Source organism: Anomalospiza imberbis, chromosome 11 (assembly GCF_031753505.1).
Source record: "Anomalospiza imberbis isolate Cuckoo-Finch-1a 21T00152 chromosome 11, ASM3175350v1, whole genome shotgun sequence".
In the NCBI taxonomy this organism is placed as follows: domain Eukaryota; kingdom Metazoa; phylum Chordata; class Aves; order Passeriformes; family Viduidae; genus Anomalospiza; species Anomalospiza imberbis.
The window spans coordinates 9571865-9599116 of NC_089691.1; the positions used below are offsets into that span (position 1 = coordinate 9571865).

General features: G+C 37.1%; 1 protein-coding gene across 3 annotated transcripts in view; it reads left to right on the forward strand.

Moving 5' to 3' along the window:
• Positions 1–27252, forward strand: part of CACNA2D3 (calcium voltage-gated channel auxiliary subunit alpha2delta 3) — a 390394-nt gene that overhangs the window by 158239 nt on the left and 204903 nt on the right. For all 3 annotated transcript variants that reach the window (XR_011003009.1, XM_068201787.1, XM_068201786.1), the window contains exons 6-9: positions 14392–14523; positions 16484–16544; positions 16631–16781; positions 24241–24315. Coding sequence is in view for 2 of the 3 variants with exons in the window: in XM_068201787.1 (XP_068057888.1) it covers positions 14392–14523; positions 16484–16544; positions 16631–16781; positions 24241–24315 (419 nt within the window). In the remaining variant the exon portion in view is untranslated. The remainder of the gene's footprint in view (positions 1–14391; positions 14524–16483; positions 16545–16630; positions 16782–24240; positions 24316–27252) is intronic.

Consider the following 27252-nt stretch of genomic DNA (forward strand, 5'->3'; position numbering starts at 1 on the left):
TGAAAAAGACTGCTCATTATAACGTTTTGTTTTAGAAATGCTTAAGTATACTTTGGGAATCTAAATCTGTCACTGCATTCTATTTCTTCTCTTTGAACAAAACGTGTGCTCATTACCTATAGGCTCATTGCCCACAGCCACACGATTTGCAAGGCAGTATCTTTTAAAACAATGAATAATTAATTAATTATTGACACTAATTAATTATAATTAATTAACAATCAAGTAATGATTAATTAATTAAGACATTTTGTGATAACTGCCTTAACAAGCAGTAGTTCTTCCATCCACAAATTTGACAATTATTAACTGTGTAGATTTCTGACAGAAAGCAGGGAAAAGGTTCTTAGTGAATTAGCCATATAAAAATATTCATAGAGGAAAAAGAAGGGAAGAACAAAGGCATGTTTTTCATGTTAGAAGGAAAGTTTAGTTTTTGGAAGTACAGAATCAATCTGAATCTGGTTTGGGCAATGCAAAGGCAGAGTCTAGGTGTAAATAAGGCACTGTTTCATTCAGGTGCTGGGCTTTTTTATTAAAATTTTTTACTGGTTACATAGAGGCACAAAATGAGTTCTCATAGGTCTTATTTTTTATGTCTTCCTATTAATTTAGAATGTAAATTATTTGGGATGTGCTGCTGTCTTGGACATATCTTGCATGTACACTTCCACAGCTACATATTCCTATGATACTCAGATACAACTTTCTGCATATCAATCAGTATATTTTAAACAGCTATTGTAGAAGACATCAATGATAATGAAAAAAATATTAATAATTTAAAGTTCATATGGTTTCAAAATTTGATTTAATACTTTCTGAGATGACAGTAGTATGTTTAGAAGAATCTAGGAACATGACATATAATTAGAAAGTAGCACTTGGAATGTGGGCTGGGCTTTCTGGCAACCATCCACAGCGAGCATGGTGTGAGGATTGCCACTGGGGAGAGTAAGAGTCTAGAATGGACTTATGTACACAAGGAAATGATAAAAGAAGACTCAAAACTGCTGTTGCAGATGTTGACAGTGTACAAAAGAAAAATAGAGCAGTGTTTTACCTTTTGTTAGTATGAGAATATAGGTAACCAAGATCCCATATTCTTTGTCCAAAGTATGTGCTGTATCTGGGATGAAGAACCTACTCCAGTTTTTGGCTTTTTTTCCCTAAATCTGTCACCTCATATTTACTCCTACTTGTGGACAGCAATGACATATTTTCTGCTATTGAGTTTTCAGTCAGCAGTTTTTCCACGGAAGAGGCTTATGAATACTTGGATAAATGTAGTTTTCAGAGGAATCTAGAGGAAAACCAAAGCCAAGGTGAGGGTCAGTGTGTCTTGGTGACACATGCTCAGGCAGTTCTAAGTTATGACACCTGTTGAGAAGCAAAGCCTAGAGTAGTACAGTACCAGGGGTGACACACAGCAGGATCTCATCCATTTATAGCAGCATTGCATAAAATCCAGGAAACACATGGGAAAATCCATTGTCTTGATATTAGCTGAAAACAACTCCTAGTTTTGGGAATTTGTAGTTGGTCCTTGTTTATATGACAAGGTGGGTTTTATGTTTGTAGAAAGGGGAGGAGCCCAGGTTCACTTCTTTTCAATAATTCAAAAATATCAGGATGCAAGCACTTCTCCTTTCCTTTTAAAATTTATTTCTCAGTGTAACAGTTTCTTCACAGTAAGATATTTAGAACTAAAGAGAGACTTCTGTGCCTGAGAGCTTTTTCATATATAAAATTATTATTTTTTTCTAACCCCCATATATTTCATAAAATCTTAAAATATCTGTGCCTCCATATTTGGCCTAAGATTGAGATTTTGGACTAAAATATTACACACCCAAAGCCAACCATTCTAAATGTTTTTAAAAATAAAAATGCCTTGTAGAATCAGCCAAGTTTGACTTTGCTCATTGGGTATTTTGACAGAAGTAGGGTAAGGGTGTCCATATGTGAATCTATCTAGCAGCCCTGGACAGTATCTCTGAGATGTGGTGGAGGAGGCAGACATGTGCCAATAGAGGTAGATTGGAGAAAGGATAATTTCTTTGTTTGGATCAGATGCATCTTGAGAAATATGTTTGATTTTGCCTTGAAAAAAGAAAAAAAAACCATCAAAGTAAAACAATTTATCTTGGCAATAGAAGGGAAGTAGGCTTATATAAGTTGATTTAAAGTAATGGGAGGTTTTTCCTTTGTTGTCATTTCTAGTTTACTGAAAATATAATCTTGTTTTACTTGCTCGGTTTTATAATGGAGAAACACTTCCTAGAGGATACACCTTCATCCCATTAATAGAGCTGACAGTGAAATTAAGTGCATTCTACAGCTTTGCAAGACTTAGTTATCCACTGAATCTTTTGTACTTATTAAAAGTCATTGAGCAAAGAGTCCAAACTTAACTACTGGATAAAACCCCCAGATTTTCCAATTTTAAATACTCTTATATATCTTAAGTGTATTTTTGTTTTTATCACTTGTGAATGTCTGAGGAAAAGACATATGTATATAGACATAAATGAAAGTACATATATATATATCTATATGTGTATATATATGTATCTCCTACAGGGTGGAGAATGGTGTAGTCTGTTCTCACACCAAAGGATGTTGACATATATGTGTGATCCACTGAAGTATTTCAGGAAGTATTATGGACACAAGACAGTTTTGTGACCACAGTTCTGCAACTAAGTTGTCAAGTCCTGCATCAGAAGAATTTTAATTTGAGCTGCAGTACAAGGTTGATGTCTCTTTTCCTGCCCATGCAGAGATAGTCAGATCACAGCTCTGCACTGCCTTGTCTTTGTACTGCACACAGATCACTTCTGAGAGCTAGGATGGTATTGTAACCAGTATTTTAGTGCTTGCCTGTTTTCCCAGAGCTTGTTTCCAGTGAGATTCCATTGTATAGCCTGAGGCGCAGCTTCTCCCTTTAAGCTCTGTGACTATTGAAGCGTTTCAGAGCTGGCTTCAGCACAGCCCCAAGTGCCACGGTCACACACAGAGTTACATTTTCATGGTCCTGAAATTCAACACGTGCTCAACTTCTGTGCTCCGTGTGAGGAGATGGAAGCCTGTGCTGTAGAATTCTGTGGAACTGACATCTGTATCTTTTAGCTTGGGCTTTTTGCCCTTTACTCCTAGTAAAGTCCTGGGGTGAATATCACATAAACTCTTAAATGCCATTCAGAGGTGCACATGCAGCAGCACCATGCTGGTACACATGAACAGATTTGCTCTGAACAGACTCAGTTTTGGAAATTTTTCTTCCCAGGTTGATTTACAGTGATGTCTGTTCAAATTAGTTTGAACATGGAAACGTCCACTCCTGCCTTGGAACTTTGTGAAAAGAATTGATTACTGTCTTTGAAGTGCCAAGGTGAAATGTTGATTGGTGTGTGTGAAATGTAGTGGACAAGGCACTAAAGGACCATATTAACTTGTGAAGTCTACAATAATAACTATCTTTCATCCATGCCTTTTTGGTACCTTCCTTTCCCTTGCTGCTCCAGCTGAATTGAAATACCAGTGTCTGGGCATGTGCAGAGGGTTATTCACATGCATTTTCTCTTTTTAGAAATCTGATATCAATATCTGCCTCACCTAAAAGGCATTAGGTTCTGCTTCAGGGAGGATCTGTGCTCTCTGCATGGAGAAGAAAACATGTTAGAATCAATTAGCTATTCTAATAATGATATGTCAAAATAAAGCATAAAATTTCCCCAAAAATGTTGGGTCTGGAAATTTACTCTCCCGCTTTTATTATAATGGAGAAGGGGGCTTATAATAATGAACAATGTTTCAGTTTTATCCATGTTAAACTCAGGAAGTTAGGTGAACTTTTAGCCCAGTGCTTACACTGATTTCTTTTTAATGTTGACATGATTTATACTGAATACATTTGTCAGCATTTACCTACAGCTATTTCTGACATTTCATCATGTCTACCAGTATAAAAGAGTGAATTTTCACATCATCGAGCAAGTTATATTTCATAGTATTGCCATGTGATTTAGAATTATATTTTGAGTTCACTGTCATGTTTTTGTGAATTTTGTAATGAAATCTTTATTCCCTACTATAATGTATTTGAGAGGGGAGGAGCCCTAATAAGAGTTCCCTCTTTCCTACCCCTGACATTAGACTGTGGTCTGTAAATTCTGCTAGTTGCAGTTTTGGCACTAGGGAGGATTTTTCTTATCAGATTGGCTGTCTTTGGTGAATACCTATCAGCAGCCCAGTGGTTGGCTAGTTTATGAAATCTCTGCTATCATAAACTGCCAGGTGCCTCAGTAAATTACTTCTGCATTTTTACATTGCCAGGCTTGGTTCTCTGTTAAATTAGGAAATACATGTATGTTACAGGAAAGATCTTTTGTTAAGGCAGCTGGAGAGCAGTTTGTGCATGGTCAGGTGAAAATTATTTGCTCCAAATCCTTTTTTTTTGATTGAGATTAAAAGAAGAAAAAAACCAAACAAACAAAACAAAGCCCAAAAGAAAAATATTCCACTAGATTACAGATTGCCAGGTATTTATCCTGATAATGAAGTAGAAGCCTTAGTGCAAGATACTGCTTTGTCTTTAGTGACACAGTGGACAGAATCAGGACAGAAAATAAAATTTGATGATCAATTATACAGTCTGAAGTTAATCTGCTGCTTTGAAAACTGAAAGCAATAATACAAATTTTAACTTAGAGAAGTCTGTCTTAACTGTCTTTCGTCTGGTTTTCTCATCCTGATACTGTGATAGAGCAGCAGTTCTGGAGTTTTTGAAGTACAGGAAGCAATTTTATCAGTGCTTTCCATAACTGCAGAGTTTTTCAGTGATGGATGCTGAAGTCCATGAATATTTTCAAGCGTTTCTGTCAACAGGAGATATGGTTTATGTCAACTCAACTAACAAACATAAGGCGCACACAATATGTTGCTGGGAGACAAACTGTGTAAATCAAGCTGTAAAATTCATGTTTTTTAAAACTGGTTCATGACTGTAAAATACACTTTAAAGTTCAATAATAAGTAAAAAGATAAAGAAGTCTTCATTAATAATAGTATAAATTCGTTTTTCCTTAAATTAATACCACACTAATTCCATGTCAATGGATTTGGAATACCTTCAAATATTAACATCCATTTTGACTCCGTAACCATGAACACTCTGTGTAAGTATGGATTTATAGAAAAAAAAAGTGATTAAAAAGTATCTTACAGCTCTTAAGGTGTATTTGGCCTTCACTTATTTTGAGGACATGATGACTATAAATATTTTTTATGGTTTTAAATTCAATTCTTATAATTGCTCACATTTTCACAATTCAATTCCTTTCCATGGGTTTTTTATAATGTTGCAATACTGTTTTGCACAAAGAGGCTGTATCTCTTTGTCTTACAGCTTTGCTCATGACATGATTCTTTGCAGCACATGTGCACTGTCTTTTGTGCCTCCCTTTGTCTCTGTCATCTATCATTTCACTGGCTGTTGAAAGTATAGATTTTATCATGTGACTTAAAACTTTGTTTAAAAGCTTTCTGTTAGGATTATCATTATCACTGCTGTGGAAAGTTGGCAATCAATTATTTGTGTGCTCTTTTATTGTTTTGTGGATTGACTGTGGAGTAGTTTGGGTTAGAAGAGATCTTTAAGTGTCATCTACTCTAATTCCCCTGCAAAGAGCAGGGACATCTTCTCTTTGATTGTGGTGCTCAGAGCCTGACCTGGAGCATTTCCAGGGAGGGGACATCAACCAGCTCTGAGTGTGACCTGTTCCAGTGCCTCACCAGCTTCATCCTTAAAAAATTTCTTCCTTATATCTAGTCTGAACCTACCATCTTTTGATTTAAAACCTTTCCCTCTCTTATTCTATTGCAAAATATTTTCTTCCAATTGTTTCCATCCTTTGCCTCTTTCTACCTTTATAATCACCAATATTTTTAAAATTACTTACAAACAATATGAATAGAAGACAAGTGTTAATAATTCTGACCTCAATGTCTTTCACAGAAAAGACATCAGGTGTAGCCTGTGTTTTTCTGCTTACCTTATTTACTTCTTGAATGCTGGAAACTTTGCAAAAGGAGATCTTTGACTTAGACTTCACAAATATTCTTTAAGTTTTGCTTGAACAGTTTAGAGACTGGTAAAGGATATTACCTGTGTCAAATGGCATTTCCATTGCATGATGCCTAGTGCATGTTAAAAGATGCGTTTATGCACTACAAGTCAATAAATGCAGACTCTAATCAAAAGTTTTGCTTGCATAGGAAAAAAAATCTGCTGCATGTAATAGTGCTTTCTCGAAAAGATATTGAAATGTGATGAACCACAGCCATTTTTTGATTAAGTGAGGTTTTTTCAATTTGATACTTAAAAAGAGCTATGAATATCATTCAGTCATACTTTCCTATCAATGCCTTCCAACTGGCTGCCAAAATTGAGATTACCTATTTTCTAGAATATTAGACCCCAAAAAAATCATTTCTCAAGTGATGCAGAAAGATTATAATCTGCAGCTAGCACATATGCAAAACCATTTTCCTGTAAGGTGTGAAATTAAGAAATAAAATCATGTCTGTCACTGTTGTATATGATTTTATGGACTTTGCTTCTGAACATTCAACATCCTGGAGTTGTTATTTAAATACTCATGGTCACATACTCTCCTGGCCCACTATATTTATATACTGAGATCCTTCCCTTGAATTGTTTGTCTTCACATTTTAAGGTCTCTAGGACAGTGTTTGCACTGTCTTCCTAACACTGGACATTGTTTAATTTAAAAGGAGCTTTCTTAGTCCAAAAGATTTCATCAAGGTTGCAGAGAATGTCCTATCTTCCCATATTTCTTTGTTTTAACTCTTGCTGCCTGTTGGACAGAGATGCACAGACTTCTCTGCTTCTTCCATCTGGTTTTGCTTAAATTCTGCCTCAAATATGATTCCGAGAATTTACTCAGGCTGCTGCTTTGTTCTTGAAAAGGGCTTTAGCTTCACAGATTATTTTTTTTTTTATTTTTTTTTCCTCTCAAATCTCTGTCTTTAACAGCAAGCCTTTTGGACATGTTGGCATGGCCATGCAAGATGTGTGCTATAATGCTTTATCTTTGCTGTGTTCTAGTCTGTCTCTGGCTGTGGATCTAATCTGTGTGTTTCTAATACATCCTCATCACCATGGCAACTCTATGTCAGATCCAGGCTACATGGAAACGTGAAGTATTTCCTCTAGAAAGCCCTGCTGTCTCCCACTCCTGATCCAGCAGCTGTTGCTTAGTTACTCAGAGCCGGGCTTTGCCTTCTGACAAATGTGAGCCAGTGAATGTTTGTTACTGAACACTATCTCAGGTACAATATTAAGAGGCTTTTTGACTTGACGTGCCTCTGTCAATCATGATGCCACCCCTACCTCCTTGTTGCTTTTAAGGACAAGAAACTGACAATAATGCTGGGTTTTTGAAAACTTTGGGAGTGAATATGCATTAATTAAATGGTTGTCTGGCAAAGTAAAAACTGTAACTTTACTATGCAGTGAAGAAGATTGACATTTGACAAAGAATAATAATATTTTTTCTAATGGTTTATACATATTCATTTTGTCTACTGTTTTAGAATACTGTAATAATCTGTTTCTCCATGCTGCTGCATTACACAGACCCTTTGATTTTTCTAGGGTATGTGTTGTGTGAAGAAGAGAAGGCGGCTTGCTCTTCTGGTTAAGCATTAGTGTGCTTGGCTACAATATAAACTGTTTCAAAATGTTGTTTGGCTAAAAATGTACAAAGACATTTTTACACTATAGTTTGTTTATTTAGGTGTCTTGCAGCTTTTATTTGGCACATTCCTGAAGGAGTAAATAGTGTTTAAGAATACATAATGGATTTTGTAATGTACTCATCCCAAGATACATTTGTACATCTGCTCAGTGTTTTTATTACTATCTTCAGAGGCTTTATAACCAGCTGAACATTTTCATATCTTGTATGAGTAAAACTTTCATTTTACTCAAATTGTGCAGACAGTCTTTTGGGCAAGGAGGCGCTACACAGGCACTTCCATTTTACTCAAATTGTGCAGTCTTTTGGGCAAGGATTATAAAAAGACAAGAGAAGTAAGGGCCTGTTGATTTGAGAGGATAAGAGATGGTGATTTGCCATGGTAGTAGAGAAGTGTGCTGTTATATCCAATAATTGCACATTCATACTCTGTTGATGCTCCCAGGAACTGAGTAGTAGAGGTTTATTTTATTATAGCCCACTACTACTGTGATGAATTTTACCTGCTAAAACATTTCTCTCTAAAGGTTTTCTTGCCTCCGTTTGCTGTATGCAAGAAGCATGATGTGTTGATAAACACAGGATGTCTTTGGAACCTCCTTTAAAGCATTATTTGTTGGTCCCAGCTGCACTGTGCTGTGCCATTAAGTCAGCCTGCTCCTGTAACTCCATGTCTCTGAATATTTGTGCAATAGGAATGGGACATTTTTTGTGAAGTGCTAGTTAACTGGTTTGCATGGTCTTGTGTTTCAAATGGCTTTTGTAAAGACTGGTGGGTGGATCTGCCTCTGAGAAATTTCTGTAAGGATGACTTTTATTTCCAAGGCTGTGCCTTGCCTTTGTCATTCATCACTTTGACAATAGCTCTGATAAAATTGTCCCTTTTGCAATGTTGTGCATTAAATATTTTACATCACAGTTGGCTGGATTTAGCAGCAGTCACATTTTCTTTCTTTTTCCCTGATTTGCAGTCTGTTCCACTGGCTTCCTCTATTGCTTGTTGTGACACTTTTCCTGGTCTGCCAATTGCCAGAGGTTTGAATTTCCAGGCTGCTATTAGTTACTCTTCCATCAGACTGTGCAGAAATTTCTGCTTGCTGTGTGCTAGAACTGGCTCCTTTTTTTTGAACTATTCATGACTACTTCTGCTTCTGTGATGAAAATGCAATGGATATAAGGCCTCTGTTCAATTTTCTTAATTCATGTGTTCTCAGAATTTTTTTTCTCTTTGTCACTTGGAAAACCACTTCTATCAGTGGTTTTCCATGTTGTTCACCCTTTCTCTTTACATTGTGGCATCTTATGGTTCTGTGGTATTGTATTTTCTTACTATCCTTTTATTTTTCATAGTCCTCAATTTGTATCATGCAGAAGTGTGGAAATGAGTATGTTTCACTGAAAACACTGAAATATCCTATCTGCAGTAACATGAATTAATTTATCTGTCAGGATGACTAGTTTTTGAGTTTAGCTCTCAGCTCAAAGCAATTGCTGGGTGGTCAATCCCCCCTATTAGAAGCATGTTAGAGACAGGTCTAACTGCCCCATATACCTGGCTCCAGGGACAACAGCTCTATTAAAGCAGAATCTTTCTATTTTATCCTGGGATGTCCTTGACTTCTGCTCTGAGTTTCCCCTTTAACTTAAAACAGAAGTTAATGGTCTATTTTCAGAGCTGGTGCCTATATGCTGTTTCCAGAGCTTTGCTCTAACTTGCCCCCTGGTCAGCCCCCACACTGATTGCTTTTAGCTGTTACATCTGAAAAGTTAAGCAAAGTCCAGCCAAGCCATCACCAAATGGGTGAAGTGATTTGCTGCAGGACATTTTCTGTAACTCATGAGAAGGCAAGCCCTTAGGAGACAGAATGAATCTTTATCCCAGAATGCTGTTAGTGAGGAGTTTGCAGCTGTAATTCTGGCTTTCAAATGAGCTAAAGTTGAATGTCAGTCCATCTCGTTAATTAAAAAAAAAATTACACCCCCTCCCAAAGAAAAAAAGAACACTATCCCCCCCACCATAAAACAATACAAAGCATCACCCAAATGCACTCATGAAACTCAGCATAAAAATAAACACATCTGGCCATACTCCAGTTCTTCTGCTGCCACTTCAAAGGAGAAGGGTAAAGTTATTAGGGAAATGTTGGAAGATGAAGGCACTAAATGCCTACTGCTATGCCTTTATGCAGTCACGTACTTGAAGTCTTTACCATCCTGTATTCTTGCAAGGAGAGAATGTGATTTCTGACATTGGTGAACAGTTCCCAGCACATGAAGCAAAATGGACAAACACCTTCTTTTATGTCTACAGATGGCCAGATGCTTTGATCTGTGAGCTGATGCATCCACATTACCCTGGAGTCAGAAAGAGGGGAAGAGAGAGAAAAAAGTGAAGGCTCTTGCCAAAACTGGCATCCAGCCCCAGCTCTTGAGTATGCTGGACCACCCTGAAAAGCATTCATATTAGTGTTGAGTAGTGTAATTATTAGATTGTTGGTATATGTCCCAGCAAAGTATGTGATTTTGTTATTCTTTAGAATATGACCAGACTAAATATGTTGTCAATGTCATAAAAACTAAGCTAATATTGTTGCTATCTCTGAGCCAGAAAGAATGCAGGATTTTGCATTCCTTTTCCAGTGCTTAGGCCTGTAGGCTGTGCTTGCATTGCTTTGTGGTAGGAGAGAACTGCTCTGCAGTTTAGGGCTGCTGCTGAGGCTGCCAGATATTACAGGAGGAAAGATCAATTTCAGTGCTGGCATCTCTGACAGCTTTCCAGGAGAAAGTAATGATTATATCAAAAAAGGAATAAAATAGGGAGAAAAGACTAAGGATCATTAGACACTTTTCTTTTCTTGAAGCACAGTATGGCAAGGAAGAGAAGTATTCCATACTTTCTTCGTAGTTACTGAGATTCTCAGTGGTTTCCCTTATTTTCTGTAAAACATGCTGCAATAATTGAAATGCAAAATGGGTTGTGTAGGTATTAGTTTTGTTCTATAGACTCAGCATACTCTAGATACTTTTATGGATTCTGTGAACATAAAAAAGTCATTACCTTTGGCTGTTGCACATTTTTAGTCTGTGCCCCTTCCTTGCCTTTGTTGAGACTTCAGTCCTTTTCGGGACAGCAGGATCTGTGACAGCCACTTAATTGCTACATGCATTTGTACTGTTCTTTGGCAATCTCATTTCAGTTTGGTGTCACTGTACTTATTTTCCTGGAGGTTGGTTTTATGTTAAATGTCAGTAAAAATAGGTAACATCTACACAAACAATGGTGGAGCAAAATCCCATATAATTGCAAACCAGCTCATCTAAAAGACAAGGGAAAGGGAATATTTTATTCTATTTTATCTGACAGGCAGCAAAAGCAGAAATCATATTTCAAGAACTGTGGTAAAAGCTATTTACATTTATTATCTTTGAGCCCCATAACATCACAATGATGATTTTGCATTTATATTAAGCTTTTTTTTTTTTCTCCCTCACCAAATTTCTGAATATTCTCAGAGATTAATTTACCACCATTGACATTTAACTATCTGGGGGATGCAGATGATGTTCACCAGCAATTGAAAAACTTAAGAATACTGTTTCTAAGTGAAGTACTGGGGGAATTTAAACAGTTTAGTGTAATTACTAAAATTGGAAATTGCCCAGAACATTTTTAACATACAAGTTTAACATACAGGTTATTAGATGGTGAGAGTGTAGGATTTTAATGAGACATATGGTCAGAAATGCAGCTCTATTTGGGATGCTGCATGTGGACAGAGATGCACCCAGGTACCAGAGTTATAATGGTCAGAACAAAGAGTTCCAGTGCAAAATCCTGAAAGCCTGAAGGTACAGCAGCCAGCAGAGACTCACGACCTCCAGGTCTGTTTTGTTCTGTGGCTACCTTTGTCCCTACACCACTTTTCCTTTTATTACAAGGATCAAACTGATTGTAGCCCTATCTGCATCTTTTATTAATGTGGTTGGTGCCTAAAATGTAACTTAATATATTGTAAAAAGAACAGCCAGCATAAGAGACATGCAGGGTGTGGGAAGGCAGGAAATTGTCACCAACTTTCGTTTTGAAGGAATATAATGAACATAGGCCACATTTTAATTGTGCCCTCTTATTTAAAATGCCTGCTTTTTGCTTCTTCCAGCTAAAAAAATAAGTCTATTAGTTTCAGAGTCACTGGATTAATGTTTAGAGTGATCAGGAGATAGATGATTAATGTTGTCAGCCTAATGCAGAATATGGACTCCAGCAGATTCATTCAGGGAAAATTTCCTACTTTTTATTTCCATGGAGTTCTCTAATCTGTAATATGGATATATAAACATGTTAGGTGGCTCTTCACAGATGGTCTAAAAAAAGTAATTGAAAATATCCATGGGTATTTCAATATGATTTTTAAAAAGTGATTTATATTTGTGTTTTTATATACAAATATATTTTTTATATGCTACTGGAAAGACTGCAGTTCAGAACATAAGAGGTGAATGACTAAAGTTGTGTCATAATCTTCTGGAACTGTAATGCATATAGAATTCAAAGTAAATTGTCATTGGGTTGGGAGGCAGAGAGTTCTGCTCACGAGTGGCATTAGAGCTCTGATTCATTAGGAAAGGACATTAAAAATTAGGGCCTGAGGAATCCAGGATAGGATACATCCAGTGAATTGATAAAACTGAAAAATACCAAGGTACAATGCACAGTCTTGGAATGACATCCAAACATACATTGCTAAGAAGCACAGCAGGTTATTTTAAATATACATTAATATAGAATGATTCTGTTTGATTTGTTTGGCTTTTCACTAATCCTAATGACTGCAGGGCATATAAAGAGCCTGTAGCCCTCTAGAGGCTTGAGAAATTCTTCTCTTTTCCTCTAAACAGAGATTTCTAGCAACACCAGGAAAAGTAAAAGAACAAAACCCAAACCCAGCCCTCTGACCTTGGTTGCTCTTTTCAAAGATGAAATAAACTTATTGAATTAAACTTATAGATGAATTAAGCTTTATCTCAGGATTGTGATAAACAGGTCAACAGTGCCACTGCAATTTTTAGTGAATTGGATACTCCATATTACACGAAGTATAGGAGCAGAATCAGAATATCAGGTTTTGAACTGTTACTGGGAGGTTCCTGTGGGCTGAGGAAGGGAATTCTCATTTTAATGCTCAGGTAATGTCCAAATGCTGATATTTTGTGTAGCTGACATAGGAGCATATTTTTGCAAACCAATGATAGATCTCAGTCCTGAGAGCTGATTTGTGATGTTTTGGTCACAGCTCATTATTGGGGTAACTGCAGATTGGGAAACCACTGGACAATGGGTTTTGCCAGCTAGGCAGGACTGAAGTTAGTGGCCTTGGACCAGTGACATCAGTTTGTTTGATATGTGTCTGGTGTGGCAGATTTTAAGTGTATATGTCATCTTCTAGAGAAACAAGTAACTGCACTCCATGTGCTTTGTTGACCTTGCTTTTTCAGTATTTCATCTATATAAACCTAAATATTTAGGTGAAAGCAACATGCAAAGTTGTGTAGCTGAGACATTTCCATTTTTCTGCTGTTTTTTCTTGACGAATGCAGGGGAAGATAACAATTTGCCTTTTTTCCACTCCATTAAAATCACATTTGAAGGAGTCTTCTAAAATCAGTACAGTGACATTATTTTGCAAGCTAATGGCTGCCTTATTTCAAATGCTTGAGCAAATGTTACTGTGTATTCATGTATGCACACTTCTGCAAATTAAATAATGCATCTGTGATTTCAGTTCATTTTTTTTTCCTTTCTATTCTGCTGACTTCACATAAGATTGAACTGAGAATATCCTGTATCTTAATTGTTTCTCACCTTTCACAATTCTCAGTTTGAAATCCAGTAACTTTCTAAGACATGTTAATTGATTTCTCATTTCCCACTATTGAACCAAATCTGCAGCTTAAAAGCATACTTGAGCAGCCTGGGGTTTTAGGGATTGATAGATGGGGATGTCTTAAACAGAACAGTTTCAACATCAGGGATTTGCTTTGTAGTTCTCTTTCTGTGGAAATAAAAACTAACTGGGTAATTGTTGTGGAATGTTGGTTCAGTGTTTTCCAAATAACAACTAGTGGTATTTGCCATGAGATGTGTTTTTATGCATATTCAAGTGCAAAAGAAAAGCATTTCACTTTCTGTTCCAACATAAAAGCATTCAAACATTACCAAATTTAATGTTTAAAAAAGTAAAGTGTTGCCATGAGACATTCCATGCATTTAGGGAAGGTACATTGAGTAAATAATCTAAATTAGGTTGACTTCTTTATGTTCTCCAAACAAGCAATGTGGTGGTTCAAGATAGATGCTCTAAAGAGCAATTTTAACTTATCTAAAAAGTAGTACCAGGTTTCTCTGCTCCATTTGAGCCCTACTTCTGTTCTTTAAGTGAAATACTTATTTTGGATCACTTATTTGAGAAAGGAAACTAAAATTGTTCTGCAGCAGTTTTCAGTCAATAGACTTTTGGATATTGTGTAAGCTGAAGATGATAGACTTTATGGAATTCTACTTAATAAAATCACTTTTCATTGTGTGTGTTCTTTATTTTTTTTCCAGATCCAGCCATTGTAAATGGAGTTTATTGGTCAGAATCTTTAAATAAGGTGTTCGTTGATAACTTTGATCGTGACCCTTCTCTCATCTGGCAGTACTTTGGAAGTGCAAAAGGATTTTTCAGGCAATATCCAGGTAGGAAGAAGAGAAGTTCTTAAAATGCAATAAAGAATTCCATGGCTGCATTGAGTATTGCCCCAAATCCTGACTGCCACAGATACTTGAAGGTTTGATTTTACTTCATCTAGTTCTTAGAGAGATTTCCAATCAATGTTTTGAAAATTTTGAATTTTTTCTACCAATTTCTATTTGGAGGTGAAACCCTCATGATAACTCAGGTACTCATAAACATTTCTATTCAGATAGACATATACAGACACATGAAAAATAACTTCCAAACAGGCTGTGAGAGGGAGAGCAAAAGGATTAGAGCCTTCATATAGTACTTAGCTTGAATTCTGTGCTCTACCAGTGCACACAGCAAGACTTCATCATTATTTGTTGTTTTATTTTTTAACTTCCACTTAACCTGGCAAATTTACATTAAAAAAAATTAAAAACTTGTTTGAAAGCTCATTTTCACACCAGTTGTAATAAAATGCAATCACATCACTTGTATTATTTCTACAGAAATATGGTCAATTGCATATTTCTATAGAAATATGTTATATTGCTGCCTATTAAGTTTTATGCTTAATCCTATACAAAATTTACCACATTATAATAAACTATGAAGTTAAATAAACTGATTCTCAGCTTCTGTAACTATGAATCAGGCTCATAGTGGGTATTGTTCCTTTGGCTGCTGTAGTTTAGCAACCTGTTGGGGAAGATGAAATAGGAAAACCTTATAAATATGATTGCCCGGCAAAAGATTTGGAAAATACAGACATTGAGATGAGAACTAGATTTGAAATAACAAACCTTGACTACTGAATAACTAGAAAACAATAGTATAGCCAGGCTGAAAGCAATCCCCCTTTCTGATTAAACAATGCCCTTCACCTGCAGATAGGTCCAAGGGTCAAATGGAATGCTCTGTCTCACCCCAATGTATGGTTCATCCCACACCTGTGACCCTCCCCTGCAGTATCAGGTATCTGTGACCCCATTGGCCCAAGTCCTGTTCCAGCCCACCTTGAAGCCCCCTGATAAGGTGTGCCCGAGGGACCGGACGCTCTCTTGGACCTTCCCTTGGGACCCTCACCTGGAACCCTCGCTCCCTCTCTCTCCTTCTTCCTCTCTCCCTGGGCCTGCCACGAGTTGCGCCTGGCAAATCCAAGCAGGGCCTTTCCCCCTTTTAATAAACCACATTTTCTAAGACCTGACTTCAGAGATCTCTCATCCATCCAAACCGTGATCTCGTTACAGCAACCCATGTTTCTCTAAGTCTTGAGTTTAAGCAAGTTCACTTTAAGCCTGTATGTCTGAAAGTGGCTGAGAGTAATGGCTACTACATCTCTGTTAGTTTTAGATTATATTTCAGTTCCCAAGCTTCATGATATTTCAAATATTAGTCCTCATTTTCAAGGCTATTTCTTGTTTTCTGCTAGAAAATGAGTGCAAAAAGCAGGAAGAGTTTCCCTGTCTTTTTTTTTTTTCCCTTGGAGATTTTTTTAATCATATTTCTTATGACCCACAACTAGGAGATGTTACCTCTTCATAGTGATGTTAGTGAAAATTCAGAGTATGACCTGTGAGTGAAGCAGGCAGTGTAAGGGGAGCTGCTGGAGCCAGCCATGGGTTGGAAGTGCTCAAGGTCTGGAAAGGACTTGGCAAGATGTGATAAAGCTTGCCAGAACCAAAGACCAAGAATGGCAAGAATTTTGAGAAAATACTGCAATGAACATAGTAGGCCTGAAGAGGTTTCACTTTACAGTAGGCTAAAAAGGAGTGAGGAAAGAAATTATTTCTGTGTGCCCTATTTTAGGAACTTTTCTTCCCTGCAGTATTTTCTATGTTATGATGGCACAGCCTGTTGGATTAAAGTATGAAACTCCATTAACTGCTACTTAGCCCCAATACCAGAGATACACTTTCCACAGGTACTGTGAAAATTTAGTTTAATATTTTATCCTCTGTTTTTTTTAAACAGGAATTAAATGGGAGCCTGATGAGAATGGAGTCATTGCATTTGACTGCAGAAACAGAAAATGGTATGCAATTGATGACTGCCAGTGTTTAAGAAATTTGAAATGATGAAAAGTTCAGTATTTAAAAGAAGTTTTGTCTTTCATCTCAGGTACATCCAGGCAGCAACTTCTCCAAAAGATGTGGTAATTTTAGTGGATGTCAGTGGCAGTATGAAAGGGCTTCGCTTGACTATTGCAAAACAGACAGTTTCATCTATTTTGGATACCCTTGGAGATGATGACTTCTTCAATATAATTGCTGTGAGTGTCTCAGGTTATTTTTTTTTTTACTATTTTTCTTCCATAATTTCTTGCTATCTGTCATGTTTTACTTCACTCAAACAACTTTAAAAATATTGTAGACAGGTGATGGATGCTATCTGAACCCACTGGACAGACACTATGTTTTTTCAGTGCAGGCTTCTTCAAGTGTCAGAAATTTCAGGCTGTTTGTCTGTGACTTGCAATTTGAAATCCTTTAAAGAAGTAGTCTTCACTCTGGGGTTGCAAAGAATAGTTGTTTGTTTGTTTTGCTTGAACTTGGTATATTAGCTTAACTTTTAACTTCAGGGTGTGTCTGCCTTCCCCCCTGCTTTTCCCCCTCAGCTTCTGCAATACAGTGCATACTGCAAAATGGGTGAAATGTAAGAATTAATAGATTCAGATTTTAGCTTTTGCTAAGGCTTGCATGGCGTGATCAAATGCCAGCATAACTCCTCAATGTTCATGTTCTGCTCTGAAATGCATGTCTGTGTAAGTTGTGTCGAGGAGTTGCTGGTGTTTAACAGCAGTGAGAAATCAGATCCTCAGCAGCTCCTCTTGTGTATGGTACTGAGTTTTCCGTGCTGCACGTACAAATTTTAAAGCTGTGACAAGAGGCTGATTTTACTGTACTTAAGAGTAATGGGATTAATCTTGGGGGTAAGGATGACTTCAACAAATCCAAAACTGACATCAGAACTATGATTTGCAGGGGAGGGAAGGGAGGAGGAATTGGTTGTTACATAAATTTTCTTTTGCTGATATTCTCTTGCTGATGCTTTGTAAAAAATGGTTTTCTCCAATGCGTAAATGTCTTCAACTTCTTGACTATAGGGAAGATTTTGGCCTTTTTGTTTTTTGCTACAAGGGAAGTGTCCTTTGTGTACTAAATTAAATGACCCCAGAGACACAAGTGTAAATCATTGAGATTGTCTAGAAAATGAATATATGTGCATGAAGTATATGCACATATCCTGTATTTTTAACACATAACAAGCAGTTCAGACTATCATATCAATTTATTTGCATGATAATTGCATAATTAGCAGAAACTCATGTTGTATAAAGACATAATTACATAATTTTATCAAAAAAAAACATTTACTGTCCTTAAAAAAATGTGATTAACTGTAATCTAAATAACTTCTGTAAGTTAAAAGAATGTTTCAACTAGAGTAATTACTAAGATGCATGACCAGCTGGTTCTGGTGTTTAATCTGTGTTTATCAGTAGTTGTAACAGTTACTGTGAATTATGTAGGAAGAAAAAAAAAAAGTTGTTTTTTTAAGTGAAAATTTTTCTTTGGGAAAATCAAAAGGCTCATCTATAACAAAAAAAAAAAAAAGTAAAAACATATGTAACTTGAATCCAAACTAATGATTTTGCCTAAGTAGTACAATGGAAATATTGTGCAAATACTTTTTAAAAGTAAGTACGAAAAAGCTAATCATCACTTTTTCCAATTTAAAGTTTATTTGAAAGTGAGCTGAGTGTGTAGAACACCATGGAGCCATGGAATTTTTTACATAACCTATTGTCAAATTACACAAGCTTCTGGTCACTGAATTTGTGTTGAGAAAAGGAAAGAATCACCCGACTGAGCCTTTCCTCCCAGCTGCCCAGGCTGAAATTGTGCCCAACCCCTCCGTGGGGCCAGTCCCAGCGCCTGGGCTGCCTTCAGCCTCTCCCCTCTCAGGGTGAGGTGCGAGGCAGCTGAGCCAAGGGCTGGTGTCCAGCAGCAGCTCCGTCTCAGCAGCTTCTCCCTGCCCCTCCTCGCTGGCCCTTCCCTCTCGTTGTTGTCCCTTCAGCTGGGTCACCCCTGGCCACCGTCCCTCAGGGTGTCCCCACCTCAGCCTGGCTCCCTCAGTGGTGTCCTCACCCCGGCATGGGTCAGCCACAGCCCCCGGCGTCCAGCAGCACTCCCCTTTCACCATGACATTTTCCCAGCTCTGTTTCCAGATGTTTCCAGCTGCTGATGGCTCTTTCCAGGCACTACAGTCCCCAGCGTGCTGTGCCTCCACTTGGGCACCTTGCAGTGTCCCCAGCCACAGCTGGTGCTGGCTGTGAGGGCACAGGGCACTTTGTGGCCCTCTCCAACCCTGCAGCCCTCCTGCAGTGCTTGGCTAGTATCAGAAATTCTGAATTTTTAGAAAGAAGCTAATTACTGTGCTAATTACAGCATTCATCTGAGGTAATTTTTTCCTCTGTAGGTTCTCTCCTCTCTAGAACCTCTTTTAGGACGGATATGTGTGTGTTTGTTTAAATAAGTAGAAACAGCAATGAAGAATGTGTTTTTATGCTTATGAGTTCAGCTGTTTAATTTCTTTAGGATGTTGATGTGCAAATACGAACTTGAAGGTGTTCATTGCATTGAAAGAGGTACCACAGAAATGTAGGGGAACAAGGAAAGCATGACAGGAGTGGAGGAGAGGGGGTAAAGAGCTGTCCTGCTGCCTTGCAGGAAGAGTTTGTAGGGAGCTGTTTGTACTATGTCATGGAATCGTGGAATATGCTGAGTTAGAAGGCATCCATCAGCCTCATAAGTCTCACTCCTGGCCCTGCATGGGACACCCCAAGAATCCCACCACATGCCTGAGAGTGTTTGCCAAACACTCCTTGGACTCTGTCAGACTTGATGCTGTGACCACTCCCCTGGGGAACCTGTTCACTCCCTCTGGGTGAAAAATCTTTTCCCGGTATGTAAAATCTAAACCTTCCTTGACTCAACTTCCTCTTGCTCTCTCACAAGACAAAAAAAAATAACAGTGTAAACAAACAAAAAATATCTTTTTGCTTGAAAATAGACCAAACTAGCAAGAGAGACCTGCGCTGTGCACAAGGGAGTGGGCCTTTCAATGAGGAATGGCACAGGTAGGCTGGGGCTGAACCATGAACTGCTTTCAAAATGTGCTGTGTGAAAGCCATAGTGAGGGGACACAGCAAAGCCAGTCACTGTGATTTATGTTATCTGCAGAAATTGCTTCCGAGGCATTGCTTTGACCAAGTGCCAGCAGGGCAAATGAAATTTGTCAAGAACCGAGATGTTCCAGTGATCAAAACATGAGACAACAAAGCCCACACAAGAGGCTGTTGGTGTGAAAGCCCTGAAAATCCCATACAGCTTTTATCTGTAGACAAATGTTTGAGTGAGATTGTATCTTACTCTTTGTAATTCAGGCATAGCCTGCTGATGTGACAGCAGTTTCATTTGAAGGTAGGATACACATATGTCAGTCCAAGAAATCCCCTCTGTAGGAGCACATCCCCTCTGTCTCCAGAGCTGTCCAGCTGTGCAGTGTGTGCAAAAATGGATCTGCTGTGCCCAGAGGGTGGAGACCAAACCTTCACACAGCGCACAGCTGCGCCTTGCTCAGGCTGACTGCCCTGAAAGGCCACTCCAAACTGGTGCTCTGAGAGGGCTCCTGGGTATCTGGAAGTCTCAGAGAAATGGCCAAGTACCCCCTTTCTCCCCAGCCCAAAGTTTGAGGTGGAATAAGAGCTTTATTAGTGTGGGAAATCTGGACAAACTGCCTGTACTTACTAGGTGAAGCAAAATTTTGAACTTGAATGACTGTGAGTGTCAAGGATGGCTTTACAATCCACAGTGATTAACAGAATGAATTCTTGCATGTATTTCCGTATACCTATAGATAGATATAAATGTATATATATCAGAAAGCAGAATTCACTGCAGGTCTTTCCAGAGAATAAACATAGAAGGATAATGGTAAAGATCATTTTAGCTTTCATGGGTAGGTTGTTGCGATATCCGTCTGAAATTGATGGACTAGATGACTGAATTGCAAAAAAAATGACTGAAACACAAGAGTGATTTTGTGCTGCCTATGTTAAAATTTAAGGTCAGTTCACTGGTGCATGAACAGAGATATCTGCAACAACAAAAGAAAAGGCATGTTTTTCCAATTCACTTTGAAGTATAATTCCAAGTCAAGCATTAAATTAACAACATTATCATAAAATGAGTACTAATTTTGTCAAATGCTGAAATTTTAAAAATGCTTTTATACAAACTCTACACTGAATTAGCAAAATATTAACTGAGCCAAGAATGTTAAATTAACTTTACTGCTTTAGACACACCCTTTTAGCAAAATTGATTAGAATAAAAGCATTTTTAATTCAAAGCACAAAAGTATAGCTCCCAGTATTAATATGTAGAAATTTCCAATATAAATAGTCTCCTCTTTTTTTTTTTAATTTTTTTTTTATTCCTGCAGAATAGACCATGGATAAATTTACTTTTCAGCCTGCCTAAATAATCAGATCCTGTAGAGCTGATGTGTGAGCTGGCTGAAAAAGAGAGGCAGCCAAAATGCACCTCCATATGAAGTCTCCAAGCAGTGGCCTGTGCTTGTGTGCCACTTGTTTGGCACAGTAAACTGTGGAAACACCTATTCCCTTGGTTCTTTTTCTGGCTTGGCTCCTTAGGCTGGGCTGAATTGGATATCTGACTATGCTTTAATATAATGTGAAATCTTTATCTGTGCATTGTTGCACAACAAAATGGAAATTAAATTTATTTCTGTGAACCTTGTGCCAGGCAGCTTAAATGTGACAAAGAAGAAATATGGAAAATGCTAAGGAAGATGTATACTACTTGTGTAGGTGTGCTAAAACCATATATATATATAATTTTCAGAATATGAATAGTATCTTATCATAGAATGTAGGCCAGCAGCTCTCTAAATATTTATTTGGTTTCTCTTAGTCCACATTTTAGCACGCTTACATTTTTATGCCTATTGTGTAAAGAAATAAGAAGAGGGACAAAATAATGTGAAGTAGTAAGACAGATAGCTATAACTATGTAAATAATAATAAAATAATAAGTATCAGTGTAATTACATGTTTAAATTACAAAAGTAACCTGGGGTTTTCAAAGAGGAGCTCAGAAAACAAGGTAATTAATTTTTATATCCCTCCCCTCAGTGAAACACAGGCTATTCCCAGCTGTTGTGCAGGTATCAGCTCTCCCAGCTACTGCTGTCATGTGCAAAGATGTCACATGCCATGGTATGGAGGAATGGGGCATGCAACACTGGGAAATGTGAGAAAACACCATAATGCAAGAACTCTTGGAAAGCCAAATGCAGGCTTTCACTGAGGTAAATTAACAGGACATCTATACTGGGCATTGCTGGTGAAATCAGCAGTTGTTCATCAGATCAGGAAGTTATTTCACTAAATACAAAATTTCAAATGTCAGAAGAAACGCAGGACCAAGACCAAATTACTGATGAAATAGTGAGGAAGTGGAGGAGGGGTGAATTTCTTCATTTTTTGCGCTTTAAAGATCTGGCACAGTTAAAAGAAAGGCATCACCAATATCACTGTACAACACCCTATGAAAAGGGCAAAGAAATCAAATATATGCTAGGAAGCAGAAGTTAGGTGTATTACTAGAAAGTTACAGCTGTAGTAAGGATCTTATCCAGTGAGTGTGCAAGTTTAAGTAGCAAACACTGCTTGAATGCTTTCACATGTTACATCAGAAGTCCAGTTTTTGTGACCTTAGCAGATGCTCTTTTGGAAATTTCATTAGCAACTGAAATAATTCTATCCAGTTAATTTTTCAATATCTTGATTAGAGAACATATTGAGAAAAACCTGTGTATGACCAGAAAAAAGCTTGGGAGTAGGGGCTGGTGTACTAGAGTGTCACAGATTTTCAGTATTTTATTTTTTAAAATAGAATGGAGTATAGTCTTGTCTTTGGACTATAATAAGAGATGCTGGGTAGATTTGGCAATATTATTTTGCAATGACTCTCAGGAGATAGATTGGAAAGTGGTCTGAAGAGAGAAACTACAGGGGAAAGTACATCATTTATCAGATCAATAAACTGTTATGAGGCTGAGATGCACATGGGACAGTCTCAGTGGCTCTGAACTGCTCTAGAAGCCTTTGCCTTGTACTTTGTATTACCCATGGAACAATAGAAGAGTCCATACACTCTCACACATTGAAATAACATTTGTGGCAATAAAACAATTAGGAAGCATGCAAATCTGCTGCAGAAATTCTGTGCATATATCATTAAAGTATTTTTTGCTTGTTTCTATATAACCGGTTTCTATGCTGATGCTAATATAAATCATTGCTGTAAATCCAGCAATAGCAACTTACTCTGGGTTTATATTCCCTTATAGCTGAGGACTGAGTCTGGCACAGTGCCTCCATGCAGTTCAGATTAAATACTCTTCCCTGTGCAGGAGTAATTATGTGGTGATGAACGTGGTGAGCAGTGCACTGCTGGAATGAATGGTGATGACAGGTGTCCAAAGTGGGTCAGGTTGCAGGGGTCTGTGGTGTAGAGAGGAGTGGTGTTAAGTTGAAGGAAGTGGAGCAAATTTGGAGCTACAGGCAGAGAGACAGTGAGAATTCACAGTGACAGAGACTCCTGCCTAAGCAGCTTTTTGTTACGAGTCAGTCATGGGAGGGCTTGCTTTATTCCACTGAGGTGGAGGAAGAAGGGAGTAAATTCTTACTATTAATCTAATGAAATAGTTTCCCTAATTGTTTTTTTTTGTTTACTATAGATGTTCTGATTCACTTTATGAAAGGATGAAACCACCTAAAGCCTAGATGCAAAGTCCTTACAGTTTGATCTGTGATTACTAATAAAGTTATCTGCTTCTAAAGGAGATGAAATTAGAGAGAGAAGGAATTCAGTTAAGGCTCTATCTAGAAAACTATTTGTTGGGGGCACTGCTTTATTAATTTGACTGTGTTGAATGTTTTAAAAGATTGAAACAAGTTCAAATTTCAATCAATCATCCGTTACAAGTTCTACTGACTGCAGATGAGTTTTCTTTCTTTTTCAGTGCTTAGGATGCTTCTGCATGTAGGAATAGGCTATTTAGCTTACCTACACCTTGTAAGAAAAACAGATAATTCCTTCAGGATCTGTCATATATTTATGACTTTGTGTATAATAAGCCTCTCTGCTTGACTGAAATTTTGAAAATTATCAGTCATTTATAGGATTGATTCAATTTACAGATTTTTTTTTTTGGGTAGTTGTTCCAGTATTAACCTTTTAGAATGTTAGGCATCACCACAAATATTTTTCAGGACTTTTCTTATATGTAGAAAAGAATTATGAGTTCAGTTTGTGATGTATCAAACATGAGCTCTTAATATTATCCAGATTTCAATTTAAGGGATATTTTTGCCAGCTAGTGGTATATAGTACCCTTAATTCCACCTGAGTTTTGGCATCCATTCAATGCTCCTTTAGAAGTATAAACTTCTGAAAAATTAAGAATCATGTAAAAGGAAAAGAAATACCACAGCCAGTTTTCAGAAATGAACAAAATCCTTTTGTTCTTTCTTTCTGTGCATATTTCATTCACTGTAGTTTGAAGTCATTAAATTGACTTGTATCTTCCAAGCTTTTAATTAAATTTTTCATCATACTTTGTATTTCCCTCTGTAGTATAATGAAGAACTCCACTATGTAGAGCCGTGTCTGAATGGAACATTAGTTCAAGCAGACAGAGCCAACAAAGAGGTAAGGAATGGAAGTAACAAAACAGTGGAGAGCTGGGAGGCAGTGGGTGACAATGTACTATAATGATCTTTTCCTAGTACAATGCATTCCATTATTAAAATTTATTAATTATTCTACTCATGCTATTTCAAAGAGTTTTATGTGACTCCACAGAAAGAAAGAAATAATCTTCTAGTCAATTTGGTTGAATAAACTTAATGGGAAATTGCAGGAGTCATTGAAAATATACTGTTAATAAAGTTTGGTAATTATTTTAAGTAAAATATTTCAAACATTTTAAATTGAACTATCATTCTGTTAACAAAAATTACTGAGGAAGAGATTGCATTCTTAACTCAAAGTAACACTAAAATGGAAGCAAAATTTCCAAACAAATGTAATACTATAAGAATAAACGAATGTAACATTCCAAATAGGTCTGTCAGTGTAACATTGTACTCATTCAAGAATGTTCTGTGAAAATGTTCAGATTAGTTTCATCCTGCTAGAATTTTTTAGGAATAAAAAACATTATGATGACTACAGTTCAAATTTTACTTGAAGAGAGAATGCAGTATGAATCTGTAGCTTGAAGTTTAGTTCATTGCATGACTTTTTCTTCAGTGGTTCTGTGCAAGCACACTTCAGGAGCTGATGTAAAATTGTTTATGTCATGTGAAATTAGGAAATATGGTGGTTGAAAAGCCCTGTGATTCTTGTAGAGGGAAAGGCCTGCTAAAATGAGCCAAATCTGTTATTATACAGCTTCTTCCTTGCTAAGGCTTCCTGTCTAAGTGTTTGTCCATCTGCCCTGAGTCTGGCCTATGGCTGGAGCAGTCATAGTCTTTCTTTAAGTAGTTTCTATTTTCACTAAAAGAAAGTGAACAGAAAAGTTTCAGCTCAACACTGAATTCTGCTCAACACCCAGTGTGGTACTTCATTTGTGCTCACGTTGTCTCTGATCAGGAAGTAGAGAACACAGCTCTGAAAACACCCTTTGGAGAGTGTCAGTGCTGGGTTTCTTTATGTTTACCAAGACAAAATTACTTTGGTGTTGTTATGCTGATCTTTACTCTGTTGTATTACTCCCAAGAATTCTTTGCATTTGATCTGTGTCCTACAGAAAATATTCTTCCTGGGCTTCTTCTTTTATATATTTGATATTTACCACCGTAGGTATCTAAATATCATTTGATTGCTATGTGGGCATGAATTGTTTTTAATAATTTAATGTTGAATTCCCTCATTTGTGATTTGTGATGCAGCTTTCTAAATGAGTACTTTATTGTGGGTACATCAAATGAGCTACATGAAATATGTGCAAGTTCTAGATGCAGACCTGAAGATTCAAATGTATTGCCCAGATGTCCTGTCTGGAATTAATCCTACAGTTAACCTTTCTGTCATTCTGCAACTGATCAAAATGCAGATTACCCTATACCCATATGTTACATAATGTCAGATTTATTTTAATTTAATTGATCAAAAGGTTTTTATGCCACCCAGATGATGCTCAGATTTTAAGAACAGAGCTCAATTTTTCAAAATAACTAACTAAATTTCATATTTTGTTTTTCAGAGCAAATGTTGATATAATTTCTGGTTAGGAAAATTATTTATTTATTTATTTACAGAATAACTTTGTCTATAAACTGAGGAAACAAGGTTTGGGGAAATAATTAAATATGACCTTTTTCTAGTTGGTTAGATTAGCGAGGTAGTTTGTGTTCTTTCCTTGAAAGGCCAGACCTAAAAAAAAAACAAAAAACCTGAGATAGGTAGCATGTAATAGTTTGGTGCATTTGTGTGTACCTTGACATTGCCAATCTTCATTTCTTTCTTATATGTGAGCTTATATGTTCTTATATCATTTTTCTAGACACTGTAATGAAGTTAAAAATTTATTTACCTAAACACTAGAAGGCACAAAAGTTCCATTGTTCCCAGTATAGCTCAGAGTACAAAGTAGAGATTGTCCAAGGAGGTGGACAGCCTCTTAATGCTACATGAATAATTTGGTTATCATGCTCCGGAACCCAGTTAAAAACAACTTTCTGAAATATCTGATACTGTTGTAAGATGTGATACTGTGTGATTTGACTGTACTGATGCAGCAAATTTACCTGGGGCCTCATCAAAAACTCACTGAATTAACTGGAGAAGTTTCTCTTGAATTCACAACTCTTTGGTCAGGCCCACAGAAAAAAGATGTCCTCAAATGTTGTTCAAGTGCATATTCCAAAACTGGTCCAGAGCTATCAGAGTATTTAGCTGTGTTTTGGAACTCATCAGAAGTATTCTGCTGGTTGGGCTACAACTTTTATTTCTGTGAGTCTCACAAATACACCAGACTACTCCTGTAGTTTTGTTTGGGTTTTTTCTTTTTTTTGTGTAATTGCCATTGGTCCATTGTAATATCAAAGAAAAAGTAGATAAAATTACACTTTCTCAACCAGTCTTACAAGGTAAATAGTCCTTTGCAAGTTCACTGGTAATAATAATAACTCTTTATTTTCTTTTGTTTATTAAATGTTAAAAAGCCAAGAAAAATATCAAGACAAACGCTGTGTTTTGTAGCTTTTCCAAGCAGTCATTTTCAGCATGTGACCATGTTTCTGTACTGGCAAAGCAAAGCAGAAGATTGACAGGCAATGTTTTGATATAATCTATTGCTTCAGTTTACATATGTCTACATCTGCCTGATTTTTTTTTAAATTCCAACCCATTTCTATCCTTCATTTTTATGTCAAATTTTCTCAGCTGAATGGGTGCAAGAATGATCACATCTGTTAGTATAAGCTTTTCTAGTACCAAAAGAAATACAAGTATTTAAAAAAAAAGAACACTTTTTCTTTAGCTGGCAAATAGCTATTCTCAAATGCTAACTTTAGATGGAAACAATTAAAATTTGCTGTAACGGTATTTCATATTGCTATAGTTTTCTTTTATGTGGAAAGA